This window comes from Populus euphratica, unplaced genomic scaffold (genome assembly GCF_000495115.2).
Source record: "Populus euphratica unplaced genomic scaffold, PopEup_1.0 scaffold695.1, whole genome shotgun sequence".
NCBI lineage: Eukaryota > Viridiplantae > Streptophyta > Magnoliopsida > Malpighiales > Salicaceae > Populus > Populus euphratica.
In genome coordinates this window covers 32,768-47,339 of record NW_011500565.1, presented here as the reverse complement: position 1 = coordinate 47,339, position 14,572 = coordinate 32,768, and the positions used below count along the sequence as shown (strand labels likewise).

The following is a 14,572-nucleotide window of genomic DNA, read 5'->3' as shown; positions in this document are numbered from 1 at the left end:
AAATTCGTTGCAGAGGGAGTTTTAAATACCATCACCAAGCCGTGTTTTCAAAAAGTTAATTTGTTTTTGCTAAAATTAATTTATTTTTGTATGTTTTGGATTGTTTTGATATCTTATTTGAGAAATAATTTTTAAAAAATAAAAATTATTTTGATGTATTTTAGCATGACAAATATTTTAAAAAACAATCATAACTACACTTCAAAAAAATCCAAAGTTATTTTTTTAATGTTATTGGGATGATATAAACTGAAAATATAGTAGTTTTGAAGTTTTTTTTCAATGTTGTAGTTTTTAATTTTTTTAAATATATTAAAAAAATATTTTTTTAATTTTTAAAAATTTATTCCAACATATCAAAACAGTGTAAAAATATAAAAGAAATAATTTTAAAAAAGAAATTTTTAAATTTTTAAAAAACTTAGTTTGGAATCAATACCAAACAGCGCCCAGGGCTTAGGTGTTAGGTTTTTCCTCATACGAGCTATACCGTGTATTACCAAAACGACAGAGAGAGGTCTCAAAGAAGACCTGCGTCCTGCGCTCAAAACATACATGGTACGGAGTACTTGATGGCCTCAAAGACTTACACGTGAGCTTGGTGTCCTGACTAATACTTTTACTGATTACTAATACTATTATTACTTTATTAATTATTAAATAAACTAAAATATGTGGTGAATACTATATTGTTCACTATTTTTTCAATGGTTTGCTCTAAATTTAAAGAAAAAAAAAACTTTATTAAGTTTATGGTTCTAGTAAGGTAAATTTTACCATGAAGGGTATTATTCACTTTATTTTTTCTATTTAAGATTTGCTATAATTTTTTTAAAAATTATTAAACCTGGTTGATTTTATGGTTAAAATCCTAAATTATTTTAAGGGTTGAATAAAAAATTAAAAAAAAATATTAAACCAGTTCAAAGTCTGAGTCATATGTTTAATAAATTAAGTTACAACAACAAATATTATTTTTATTTTTTTATTGGTATTGTTTTTAAATAATTTTTAAATTTATATTTCAATTAATATCTTTCATTTGTATCTGTTTTTGCTGATCTAACATTTTTTGGATGAAGTTTGTTTTTTTTATGATGGTGTGTGTTTTTAATTTTTGATTTTTTAAAAAGGTTAAATATAAATTTAAAGAAAAAAATTTATTGAATCTATATCTCAGGCTCCACGCACACCCTCCATTAGTCTCATTCTCAAGTTAAACAAACCCTTGTGAAAATGATGACATATTTTCTTCTTTTCTGTTTACTCCTTTCCCACACAGAAGCAAAATCTATACCTCATCCTTCTCCCCATCATTTTCCGCTTGACTTATGGCCTAAGGACTCTCTCTTACCCAGACCTTGTCCTCCTCTACCTCCCGATCATTTTTGGCTTGTCCATACATGGCCTAAGGGCTTTTGCTCAAATTCCTCAGTACATTGTCCACAACGTAACCTCCAAGACGAGCTAACAATTCATGGCTGGTGGCCTGTCGACAGAAAAGATAGTACTTTGAATAACTATCGGCGAGTAAGGCCAATTAATTATCTGGTAACTCATTCTCATGTAATTTGTTATTTTTAATATATAGTTTTTGTCTTATGATTTGTGTGTTATAGTTTTATAATCTTCCAACACATCTTTGATTTCATTTTGTGCAGTTCACTGGAGAAGCTGGTGAAGAGCTTTACACTGAAATGAAAAATAATTGGCCCAACCTGACATCCCCCATTGAGTACCGTTACGGGCACATAGCTTTCTGGGAAAAGGAGTGGGCTCGTCATGGTATTTGTTCCTGCTTCGAACCCCGACTATACTTTGGAACAGCTTTGGCATTGAAAAGAAACATCAACATATCTCAAGCTTTAAGAGCTAATGGGATAAAACCTGGGATTGAATACCTAAGACGGCGTTTCGTGACAGCCTTAAGAAGAAAAATACCCCGTTTATCCTTTGCTATGAGGTGCGGCGACAAGAATGGAACCAAAATTCTCATCGAAATCAGGGTTTGCACCAATGAAACCGATGCAATTTCATGTTCTCGACGGTTGAATGACAACTGTGGGTCTTGTTACATCAAACTTGTATCCGAAATTGAACCATTTTAATATTTGTACTTGGACAGCCGCAGTTGTCAGAAAAAAGAGAGTACGAATTGGTGCACTGGTTTATATTATATTAGATATTGTGTTCGATCATTAAGCAAGGATTGTATCGCATTACTATAAAGAGCTTTCCTTTACCAATTTTCTTATATTTTAGTCTGTCTTCCATATATTAATTTACTGTAGGTAAAGTAAAGAAATGAAAGCTCCTTAATTAAACTTATCGATCAGGGCACCTGTCCTAAATCAGATTGTTTTTGCTACTCCTAATTTTTACTAAAAATTTTATACTTCTTCTTCTTCTTCTTCTTCTTACCAACCGAAGAAATGAAACAGAAGGAATGCCAGTCACTGCTTCGTGATGTATATAATTTTCAATTTATTTTATTAAATATATACATCAATATTATTATTAACATTTAATTTTTTTGAATGTCAAAAAGACATGTTGGAACCTCTGTAAATATATAAATAAACTGACATGCATGGCCTACATTCCCTGCGCTGATTACACCATAGGCCTGACATGGAACGACTAATCATTCTTTAAACCAGGATTGGACATGGATTTGCAACGCCACCACGCTTCAACGGTGACTAAAAAAAATCTCCAAGGATTCAGACTGTAAAAGCTATGATGATTTAGTAACCAATCTCTCTTGATTCGTTGCCAAGTCTATATAATCTAGCCAGTAGGTAATTAACAATAATTGAACTAAATACAAAACAATAAACTCTGATGAGTAATATTCATATAAAAAACCTAAATTGAACTAAATACAAAACAATAAACAAGGTCCCATAAGAAAAAATGATCCTCAAACTATTAACAAACACACTAAAAAAAACTCGGATGAGTAATATTCATATAAAAAACCTAATTTAGAGATCCTACCTTAAACTAGAAGAAGAAGAGATGGAAGGAAATAGCTGAATAGAAGCACAAGCATTCAACACATTTGAAGGAGAGATTATTGAAGGAAAAGAACAAGTAGCTGCGGTGAGGAAAAAGAAAAATATAAAAACATTTTAGAATTACTTATATTTAGCAAGTTATACTGGTTACGTTGGGTTAAACGGATTTTAAATATTTAAATTGATCTATGACATGTATTTACTAAATTATTTGACACACTATTATTTATAATATCTATATAATTAACTTTAATGAGTTGATAGAGTTGAATAATTTAAATTTTACAGGTACTCATTATTTTCTAACAGCCTTAGTATTTCTAGTACAAATTCATCAATAATCCAAAGGGCATAAAAACTTACACAAAAGCATAGCAAACATATTACACGCTCTCTCCTTTGGAGAGGGCTACATTGGTGATCACACTTCCACACTACAAAAGTAGGAAAAAATATATTAAAAGACACAAATAATACTTAAAAGAAAGAACGAATAAGCACTGGTGGATGCCATTAATTGTGCAATCCAACGGCTACTCTTCTAAAAAAAAAAAACCTAAAAAAAAAAACGCCAGTCAACGGCTACTTTTGCGTCAACTGAACAAGAGGAACTTTAGAAAAATGGGCTTGTTTCTCTCACGTGAATTCACACCAAGAAAAGCTTGAAGCTTTGCATTTTAATGGAAGAAATTGAGCCTAGAGGTGTAAGTAGCTTTTGGGATCCAATTTCTTGGAATCACATCTCTTGCAGACAGTGTTCTTCCTGTTGATAGTGTTGTTAACTTCACAGACAAGGGTCCATTCAAGGGTCCCCTAATAACACACCAATTTGCACCCCACAGGTGATTCATCTCCAGCCACTCAGTGCCACCTGCCTGCCAAAACAAATGTAAAAACAGTGAGAAAATCGTCGAATTTCTATTTTGCATATTGAGATCTATAGCTTTATTCCTTCACCATTTAGGTCACTTTTTCAGACACTAGAATCCAGTTTTGTCCATAGATTCTTTTTTCAGATACTTGAATTTCAATGCCTTCCCATGGTCATTTTAAGTGGCCCATATGTCACATGCAACGAGTCAAGAAAATAGTTGGATAGAAAAGATAAAAACAAAGCAGGAAACAAAGTGTGCTTTTGGGTCATTGAGCACAATGGCACCATTGGCAAGCATAAAATAAAGCAAATGTGTGTATATTTCTTTCTTTCATTAACTGTTAAGAAAGTGCAAAGTTTATTTAATAAAGATGTGTTGATGTTGGACAATGCCATTTGATTATTGGAAATCTCTTCCCCTCAGAAAATTAAAGGTCTAAGATCATGAAAAGGGCACTACTTTGATGTTCTAAAGTAGCACGTTTAGGCAGTTCTTTTTAGCTAAATGTGAGAGTGCACACTTTAGAAGATGTAAAGATGAGAGATTCTTTGCAGAGAGAGCTTGGTTCTCCTATGAGCAAGTATCAGAACATCACCGGTCAAAATTCCCAACAACTTTGCATCACAAAGTTGGAGGACATAACCAAGTTTTCCGGAGCCTAAGAGCACGGTGCTTTTTTTTATTCTGCTTTGCAGATTTACATCTGTACATGGGAGAATGAAGTCCAAAAAGTAATGCACAAAAATTGAAATTAAGGAACGAGAAGGTTACTTCTCTGATATGCATGGATCCAACATCACCATCGCCGTCTTCAAATTCCACTGGAAGGGATAGCCAGTAATCTGTTGAACCTTCATTGACATGGAAGGCAATGTTCTTCCCAGGGTACTTGCATGAGGTCCTACAAAAATGGGTGATTTAGGTCATTTCGAGATTATTAAGGGCAGTGGCAAAATAAACAAGACAAAACACACAGTTAAACAGTTGAACTTAAACTAGAAAGAGGGAACAGAAAGACCTGCTGCAAATAGCACACAGATAAAAACACGAGCCCTCCATACCTGCGATATATGACTGGGATTTCACCTCGGTTCCTGAGCTGACCATTCTCACCCGAAGTAGCCGTATAAAATCTAACTAGTCTCAAAGTGCAGGTAAATAAATTAATTGTAGAAATAAAAGGTATCAACACTTCTACATATTTTATTTGGAATAAACTATATTGTTTATTTATTTGATATAAATTAAGGTATTATTATATTTTTTAATAATTGATTTGTTTAAGGTTAAAGAAAAATCATTATCAATAAAGAGATCCTTATATATCTTATTAATTAGGTTAAAAACCTAATAATGATCTAATGTTAAAATACGAAAAGCAAAGAAAGTACTGTTTTTTATTTAATTTTAAAAATATATCTTATAAATGATCTTAAAATCCCATATATTAAACAAAATAAAATTTTTGGTTCTTCCGATCACAAGTTTATATTCCAAGATAATCGTCAGTTACTTCTTCATAAGTTCAACATCCAATCTGCTCAATACTGTTACTTACAGTTTTTCTTTAAGAAGAAAAAAGAACACAGTGCTTATACCTGGGATGGGGGTGCTACCAGATCTCCAGTTTCCCTCAAAAGATTTTGTAAGATTATCTAATTGCTTCAAGTACGACACTTGGAATAGGATTCTGAAGTCCAAGTAAGTTCTTAGTGAAAGCTGGGTGCTGTAAAAACAGAACACTACACAAAACATTAATCTAACCAATCTGTGTTACCGGAATCCTGTCTTTTAGCCAGGTTAATTTTCAAACCAGATTATCTGAATTACATTATAACAATGCCTGAATTACATTGTTTGATAAAGATTTAACAAATAAAATCAAGGAGTTTGTTTTTAAATAAAAATATTATTTTCATTATTTGACCTTGATTTTTAATTAATTTCTTTTCTTAGTTTGATCCCTTAATTTTTAGTTTATTGACAATTTTAATTCTTAATTTTTTTTATATTTACCTTTTATTATGTGGTGTTGGTCTCGTCACAAAGATCATAAATTTAAAAAATTAATTTTCATGGACTTCTGTATTTTTAGTATATATTTTTAAATTTTATTTTTTAATATTTAATTAATTATATATATTTTTTTTTTTTGCTGTTATTTTAATTTTATATTTTGAATTGTAGATTACTAGGTTCTTTAGAGTTTACTTGAATTTTTCGTGTTGTCATGGATATTGGTTTTCTACATTGTGGATGTTACCTTTAATAAAAAAATACAAAAATTATTCACATGAATTGTCACGTCATTTGAAAGGTACACATGATACATGACAAAGCAGTGCAATTGTGAAAACAAAATATTCCTAGATCATGGAAATTAGAAATAGAAAAAGAAAAAAGGACCATGTCAGCTCGCTTGCTGTCCTTTCAAAATTGATCATGAAATATCTCCTCGAGGCCCTGTATTTGAACATTGAATTATAAATGATGCATCCTCTGCTATTTCCACTAGGAAACAGATCTCTCAGTTGAAATTATTGGTTGTACTGTGGAAGCATTACTGACCCCGAAAAACATGCATGAAGACAATTAGATGATGTAAAAAATAAAGTCAATCGTCATCTCCACTCCTGGGACCCGAAATAGTGGAGATGACGATTGACTCGGACAATCAGATAAAAAATAAAGAAAGTTCGAGATAAATAGAAAAGTTACGTGGACAATCAAAGAAAATCTTTGAAATTTCAAAGAAGAAATAAAATGTTTTTGTTGGTGACACATTAGTATCATTTATTTCCAAATGCAAGAAAAACTTGAATAATGTATTTTAATGGTTGAAGTTTTAGATTTATTTTTTAAAAATTATTAATTTGAGTTTTATAAATCTTAAAGTTATTAAAAATTTATATAATCATTAATTTTAGAATTTATAAGATTAATTAAAATATTCACAAACTGATGTAATTACATTAATAAAAAAAAATTAATCACGAAATATCTGATGAGCAGCATAAAATTGTTTGAATAACGATGTATGCTATCTCCTCGAGGCCGTGTCAAAATGAACATTGAATTGTAAATTATTCATCCACTGCTGTTTCCAATAGAAAACAGTTCTCTCACTTGAAATTATTGGCTGGACTGTGGGAGGATTATTTAACCCGAGAAACATGCATGTAGACAATTAGATGATGTAAAACTGAACCGAAATAGTAGAGATAAAGTGTTTTTTTTATGAAGGTGTCACATTAAAAGGGTATCATTCAGTTTGGAAAGAAAAAAAAAACTTGCCCTGAGATACGATGATTCTTTTGAAATTATAAAAAGTATAGCGCTAGTTGCTTATTGATTGGAGCTATCTATATATTTGGATAAGATTCATGATAAGATTAATGTATTCCATGTATTCTTATTATAAAATGTAAAGATGAATCTCTCACAAGTGTCACTACCGGTTCCTATTAAAGTAACAAAGCATCTAATATTAGAGACAAAACTAGTCAAAATCGTGGATTGAGACAAAAAAAAAAAGTGCCTAGAAATAAAAGAGTTTTCTTGGAGAGTATTATGAAGGGACTCTTAAATAGAAGAAGAGATGTGGGAGAGGGAAACCAAAATTAAAGAGAAATATCCACATATATTCTCTAATGAAAGTACATAACTTAAATTTCAGGGAGAATATGTAAGCTCTGAGAATAAACTTTTACAAAAAAAAAAAAACCCTTAAATTAACCTCGTGATGAAGAATGTGTGAAGAATGTGAGGTTCAATATATGAAAAAACAAATAAATTTAGTTGTTAAGGGGGAGATTTTAAAAGATAAAAAGACGTACAACTCAAATTATAAAAAATAAAAATAAAATCTAAAGTATAATTAAAAAAATTAAGACTAGAAATACCCCTTTCTCTTCTCCAAGAGACCAGCAACATGGAGACAAATAGGAGGGGAAGGATTTCAGATTTTTCCACAAACAATTAAAAGAAAAACATCAAAAATTGTTAAGTTCATTATAGATTTACCCAATTCTTTGCCTATTCCAGTTTCAGTTCCAGTTGCTACTTCTAGTACAAATAACAACACTGAAAGTGAAGGTAATCCAACATCTAGATCTAATAAAAAAAAAATTTCAAATTTGAGATCTCTTTAAAAAACTAGATGGTAATGTTAAGGCTCTTAGGTATATATTATGGAAAATATTATGCATGTCATATTATATTTAATGGGACTAATAACATGTGGAGTCATCTAGGTGTATGCAAAAAATTTCTTTTTATAATTGACTAAAAACAAAAAAACTTTAATCTTAGAACCTAGACCTATAATAAAAAGGAGGTAATAATGGAGAGGAAAATTTAGTGACTATTAAGGCGGTGGGTTATAATTACGAAGAGTGTAGGAAAACCCTAGGAAAAATGATTATAATTGATGAGCTACCTTTTAACTTTGTTGAAAACCAAGGATTTAAATCATTTTATCAACCTAGATTTGATGTTCCTTCTCGTTTGATGATTTGAAGATATTGTTTGAAAATTTATGTAGTTAAGAAGGAAAAATTAAAGAAAGCTCCTCAGGATGAACTTATATGTTTAACAACTGATGCTTGGACATCAATTCAAAATATTAGTTATATGTGTTTGACTGCCTATTGGATTAATGAAGGTTGGAACTTAAAAAAAAAAATTCTAAACTTTTATCAAGTTTCTAATTATAAAGGTGAAACAATTGGTCAAGCAATTGAGAGTTGTTTGTTGGAATGTAGAATTGATAACATTTTAACTGTTATAACAGATAATGCAAATTTAAATAATTTGACAATAAAATATTTAAAAAGAGTAATTAGTAATTAAACAACTAATATATTATCAAATAATTTTATGTATGTTAGATGTTGTGCATATATTATTAATCTTATTATATATGTAGAATTGAAAGATATTGGTAATTCAGTTATTAAAACTATAAATACAATGAGATTTGTTAGATTTTCCCCCTCTAAATAGCTTATTTTTAACCAATATATGGGAAGGTCGAAAATAAAAAATAAAAAATCTGAACGAATAAGCACTGGTGGATGCCATTAATTGTGCAATCCAACGGCTACTCTCTTACATATATATAAAAAAAAGGCCAGTCAACAGCTACTTTTGCGTCAACTGAGCAAGAGGAACTTCAGAAAAATGGGCTTCTTTCTCTCACGTTGATTCACACCAAGAAAAGCTTGAAGCTTTGCATTTTAATGGAAGAAATTGAGCCTAGAGGTGTAAGTAGCTTTTGGGACCCAATTTCCTGGAATCACATCTCTTGCAGACAGTGCTCTTCCTGTTGATAGTGTTGTTAACTTCACTGATAATGGTCCTTTCAAGGGTCCCCTGATAACGCTCCAATTTGTACCGCACAGGTGATTCATCTCTAGCCACTCAGTGCCACCCGCCTGCCAGTACAAATGTAAAAACAGTGAGAAAATCGTCGAATTTCTATTTTGCATATTGAGATTTATAGCTTTATTCCTTCACCATTTAGATCACTTTTTCAGATACTTGAATCCAGTTTTGTCAGATTCTTTTTTTCAGATACTTGAATTTCATTGCCACCCAATGGTCATTTTAAGAGTGGCCCATTTGTCACATGCAATAAAATAGTTGGATAGAAAGGATAAAAACAAAGTGTGCTTTTGGGTCATTGAGCACAAAGGCACCGTTGGTAAGCATGACTGGAAAAATAAAGCAAATGTGTGTGTATTTCTGTCTTTCATTAACTACTTAAGAAAGTGCAAAGTTTAATAATAAAGATGTGTTGATCTTGGACGCCATTTGATTATTGGAAATCTCTTCCCCTCAGGAAATTAAAGGTCTAAGATCATGAAATGGGCATGCTTTGATGATCTAAAGTAGCACGTTTAGGCGGTTCTTTTTAGTTAAATGCGAGAGTGCACACTTTTGAAGATGTAAAGATGAGAGATTCTTTGCACTTTGTGAGTCAAGGAGTAAATGTAATCTCACTTTTGTTAGGTTAGTTGCCATTAATATGCAACAATCATTGACTATTGCAGCTGGAGTTATACCAACCATGTGCACCCATCCAAGATGTCAAAGGTTGGCAGCCACCATTGTTGAAGAAGAGCTGGAGTTGGCAGCCACCTTTGTTGAAGAAGAGCCTCCATGAATGCCTATAAATAGAGGCATGTGTTAGAGAGCAGAAAAGCCTCCATGAATGCCTATAAATAGAGGCATATGCAAGAGAGAAATGAGAGTGAAGAGAATTATGAAAATGTGAAGAGAGTAGAGAGGAAGAGAGAGCTGCATTGCAGCAGCTGCAAGTGCAGCAAAGAGAGTTGAGAGTTAAGTATGAGAGGGTGTAATCCTCCTCCTCCATGTATTTGTTTTGTATTCTTTCTCTATCTCTAAATATATTGACTTCTCCCGTGGATGTAGGCGGTTTCGCCGAACCACGTTAAATATTGTGTCAGTGTGCTTGGCTCTCCTATGAGCAAGTATTAGAACATCACCGGTCGAAATTCCCAACAATTGGTATCAGAGCGTTCGGTTTAAAGTGGTGTTTGATTTTGCTCAAAAATGAAAGTTGTCAAAATTGTGTTTTGACCATACCACTGTGTAGAGGAGGAAGAGACGAAGCCACTGGTGAAAACCGCGTCGAAATCGAATGTTGGAAACCGTCGCACGCGCCGGCGGGGTGACTGCCCACGTCATCAGCCACGTCAGCAGTTCTGCATAGTCATCAGACACATCACCTGACATATCAGCACTCTGACCAGTCAAACTGCCACGTCATTAGGCACGTCAGCAGTTCTGCACAGTCATCAGGCACATCACCTGGCACATCAGCACTTTGACTAGTCAAACTGCCACGTCAGATTTGGTTGACATATATGTCCTACGTGGATGACACGTCATTACAGCCACGTCAGCTCCCTGGATTTTGATCATGTGTGGCAGAGTCTACGTGCAACCGGTTCTGAGATTGAATCTGGGCCGTTTATCAGGCCAGCATTGTTTTGATCAAATCTTAGCCGTCTGAAGTGCGATTTGGATGATTTCAGACTTGTTTCCAGCTAATTTGATCATTCCGAATGCAATGGTATGGTCTGATCGTTGAGATTGAGATCATAAAAGGCAGTGATGAATTATTAAAGAGAGATTGCCTGATTAGGAGGCATCTGATGGTCATCATGGTGGTCGATGGAGCTGAAGAAGAATAAATCACACATGTTTGCCCAATTACATGTGTTGAACTATTATGTGGGGAATTTTAATTGCCTTGAGGGAAGTTAAAATTGGGACACTCTGGACACCCGATCATTTGGACAATTTGAGGTGGAGAGTGAAATTTGATGAAGACCAATCTTGACGAATCTGAGCACTAGTAGTCTCGCCAGATATTGAGAAATCAGGTATAAAACTAGGATACCCCAGATCACTTGTAAAGGAAAGCCGCCACAAAGCTAGCAAATGGTTGTATATACGAAAAGACAGTACGATGGATAGATATGGCCTAAGAAGTTCTGGCTAGGAGATTGGGTTTTAAGCGGGACCGTTGTGACCCCTCCAATCTTTCCTGGGAACTTGCTTAGTGGAAGGATTATCCATACGGTACTATTTTCGTATATGTGACAGTTTGTTATGAAACTGTTGAAGACTAGCAGGATGACGGCACAAAGGAACAGTTGGGTTCCGTATGATCAAGGATTTGATGGAGTGGTGATTTCTCCAAGGAAGTTAGATTCGGTGACTATAATTTCTCGAGGGGAGAATTGATGAAGACCCTGATAATGGAAGAGAAATACAGCAAAGGGATAAAGATTGGCACCCTATTTAAACTTGGATAGATGTTGTGACAGGATGAGCTGCTGTCAAACATAAGCAAGGAATAGGGAGAAATCTGGAGAACCAAAATTGCACGAGAGCACATGAAGATTGTGTAGGAGTACCCGGAGGATCCAACGAGGTACTATAATGAGACAACAGGTGCAAGGAGAAGAAGAGTTCCCAGATGAAGCTCAGAGCAGAGACTATGAAAAAGTTGTACAACAAAAAGTCTCTTGTGCTCTTGATAAAGGCAACAAGCGAGGACCTTTCAATGCATGCAAGGATGGAAGGATGAGCTGTTGCAGATGCACCTAATTGAGGGGGTGCAAACGCCTGTGATAAAAGGCGACCGCCTATGATGAAAGGCGAAGACACCAAAGGGAGTTGGTGCGGGTGGAGCTGTTAAGCAGAAAAGGCATAGAAGCTCCAAACATAGAAATTGAGGTGGAGGATTGCGAGGAGTATACCGCAACTTTCTCTTTCTATGTAATTAGTGGCAAAGAATTTATGGAGCCACTTTGAAGCATCTTAGCTAAAGGAGGATGCGACTGCCTATAAAGGCGAAGACACCTTAAAGAGAAGGTGTGAGGGCTATGAGATGAGCCCATGATCAGACCGCCGCATGACGACGAGCGGAGACACCTCAGGAGAAGGTGTGAGGGCCGTAGAAGGAGCCTAGTTCAGAACGCCCCAGAGCCAATGTGATGGCTAGATATGAGTGGACAAATGGATAGCCAATAAAAAGGCTATGATGAGTATGGAGACAAATGCAGGATTGACTTTCATGGATATTGCCCCCATGCTAAAGATCAATGAGCTAGAAGACATTTGCCTTGGACAATAAGTGGATGACTTGTGGAGCATTAAGACGCGGCTGCTATAAAGGAGTAGAGGGCATGCGCAGGTTCCGGGAACAAGTTGACTCTTGTCAAGGTGGTGAGCTCGGTAATGGCATTGTAATACTTAGAGTATAAAGACAGATATGGATCAACCTTTTATGGGCTGCCCCCATGGTTAAAGGTGGAAAGCTACCTAGACTCTTGAGACTAAGAGTGGGAAACTCATGGAGAAGTAAGGCGTGGTTCCTATGGTGGAACAGAGGGCAGACGCAACTCCTGGATGAGTAGACTCTTAGAAGAGTGGTGAGCTTGTGATCATATTGAGATACTCAGATAATAACTGTCGCACTTGAAATATCCGTTTGAGGGGGTGTTATCAGCCTTGATGTGAGGCTTGATGAATCATTCCGGACCGAGCATGGTTGATACGCTCGAAGGGGAATGTTGTTCCAGAGACAAGCGTTAACACTATTCAGATGTGATGTGGCAGACCATCTGGTTATAGTGATCCTTTTGTGTGAGAAAAGGTGTGCTTTTGTTACTCTGATGATTGAAAGGTTTGGCAAGTACCTATAAACTTGGCCAAAGATGCTCTCAGAATGGAAAGCTTGGAAGAGCTGCAAGATGCAAACTTGTGTTGAAGAAACAAGAGGACAATTGCCGCACATGAATGGCAAAGGGGGTGATTGTTAGGTTAGTTGCCATTAATGTGCAACAACCATTGACTATTGCAGCTGGAGTTATACCAACCATGTGCACCCATCCAAGATGTCAAAGGTTGGCAGCCACCATTGTTGAAGAAGAGCTGGAGTTGGCAGCCACCTTTGTTGAAGAAGAGCCTCCATGAATGCCTATAAATAGAGGCATGTGTTAGAGAGCAAAATGAGAGTGAAGAGAATTATGAAAATGTGAAGAGAGTAGAGAGGAAGAGAGAGCTGCATTGGCAAAATGAGAGTGAAGAGAATTATGAAAATGTGAAGAGAGTAGAGAGGAAGAGAGAGCTGCATTGGCAAAATGAGAGTGAAGAGAGTAGAGAGGAAGAGAGAGCTTGGTTCTCCTATGAGCAAGTATCAGAACATCACCGGTCAAAATTCCCAACAACTTTGCATCACAAAGTTGGAGGACATAACCAAGTTTTCCGGAGCCTAAGAGCACGGTGCTTTTTTTTATTCTGCTTTGCAGCTTTACATCTGTATCTGGGTGTTAGAAGTCCAAAAAGTAATGCACAAAAATTGAAATTAAGGAACGAGAAGGTTACTTCTCTGATATGCATGGATCCAACATCACCATCGCCGTCTTCAAATTCCACTGGAAGGGATAGCCAGTAATCTGTTGAACCTTCATTGACATGGAAGGCAATGTTCTTCCCAGGGTACTTGCATGAGGTCCTACAAAAATGGGTGATTTAGGTCATTTCGAGATTATTAAGGGCAGTGGCAAAATAAACAAGACAAAACACACAGTTAAACAGTTGAACTTAAACTAGAAAGAGGGAACAGAAAGACCTGCTGCAAATAGCACACAGATAAAAACACGAGCCCTCCATACCTGCGATATATGACTGGGATTTCACCTCGGTTCCTGAGCTGACCATTCTCACCAGAAGTAGCCATATGACCTCGGTTCCTGAGCTGACCATTCTCACCCGAAGTAGCCGTATAAAATCTAACTAGTCTCAAAGTGCAGGTAAATAAATTAATTGTAGAAATAAAAGGTATCAACACTTCTACATATTTTATTTGGAATAAACTATATTGTTTATTTATTTGATATAAATTAAGGTATTATTATATTTTTTAATAATTGATTTGTTTAAGGTTAAAGAAAAATCATTATCAATAAAGAGATCCTTATATATCTTATTAATTAGGTTAAAAACCTAATAATGATCTAATGTTAAAATACGAAAAGCAAAGAAAGTACTGTTTTTTATTTAATTTTAAAAATATATCTTATAAATGATCTTAAAATCCCATATATTAAACAAAATAAAATTTTTGGTTCTTCCGAT

The 14,572-nt window shown here is 34.7% G+C and overlaps 2 protein-coding genes and 1 long non-coding RNA gene across 4 annotated transcripts in view; 1 reads left to right on the top strand and 2 right to left on the bottom strand.

Annotated features, from left to right (window-relative positions):
- The first annotated feature begins 1,212 nt into the window (after positions 1-1,212).
- LOC105115409 (ribonuclease 1-like) lies at positions 1,213-2,237 on the top strand. 2 transcript variants are annotated; one of them, XM_011012286.1, is made up of 2 exons: positions 1,213-1,530; positions 1,662-2,237. In XM_011012286.1, exons 1-2 carry the CDS (start codon positions 1,237-1,239, stop codon positions 2,106-2,108), a joined length of 741 nt encoding a protein of 246 aa, XP_011010588.1. In that variant the 5' UTR covers positions 1,213-1,236; the 3' UTR covers positions 2,109-2,237. The 2 variants fall into 2 exon arrangements, with proteins under 2 accessions (XP_011010588.1, XP_011010587.1); XM_011012285.1 differs by having other exon boundaries at positions 1,213-1,551.
- A 1,086-nt stretch (positions 2,238-3,323) lies between these two features.
- Positions 3,324-5,023, bottom strand: LOC105115408 (uncharacterized). Its single transcript, XR_840336.1, has 3 exons — positions 4,957-5,023; positions 4,667-4,796; positions 3,324-3,895 (listed from the first exon to the last, which is right to left on the bottom strand). It is a non-coding gene; the product is annotated as an uncharacterized LOC105115408 (long non-coding RNA).
- A 3,933-nt stretch (positions 5,024-8,956) lies between these two features.
- Positions 8,957-14,572, bottom strand: part of LOC105115410 (expansin-B3-like) — a 6,474-nt gene continuing 858 nt past the window's right edge. Inside the window, exons 3-5 of the mRNA XM_011012288.1 lie at positions 14,110-14,192; positions 13,820-13,949; positions 8,957-9,330 (exon numbers count right to left, since the gene is read on the bottom strand). Of these exons, the coding sequence (XP_011010590.1) occupies positions 9,133-9,330; positions 13,820-13,949; positions 14,110-14,192 (411 nt within the window). The 3' untranslated portion in view covers positions 8,957-9,132. The remainder of the gene's footprint in view (positions 9,331-13,819; positions 13,950-14,109; positions 14,193-14,572) is intronic.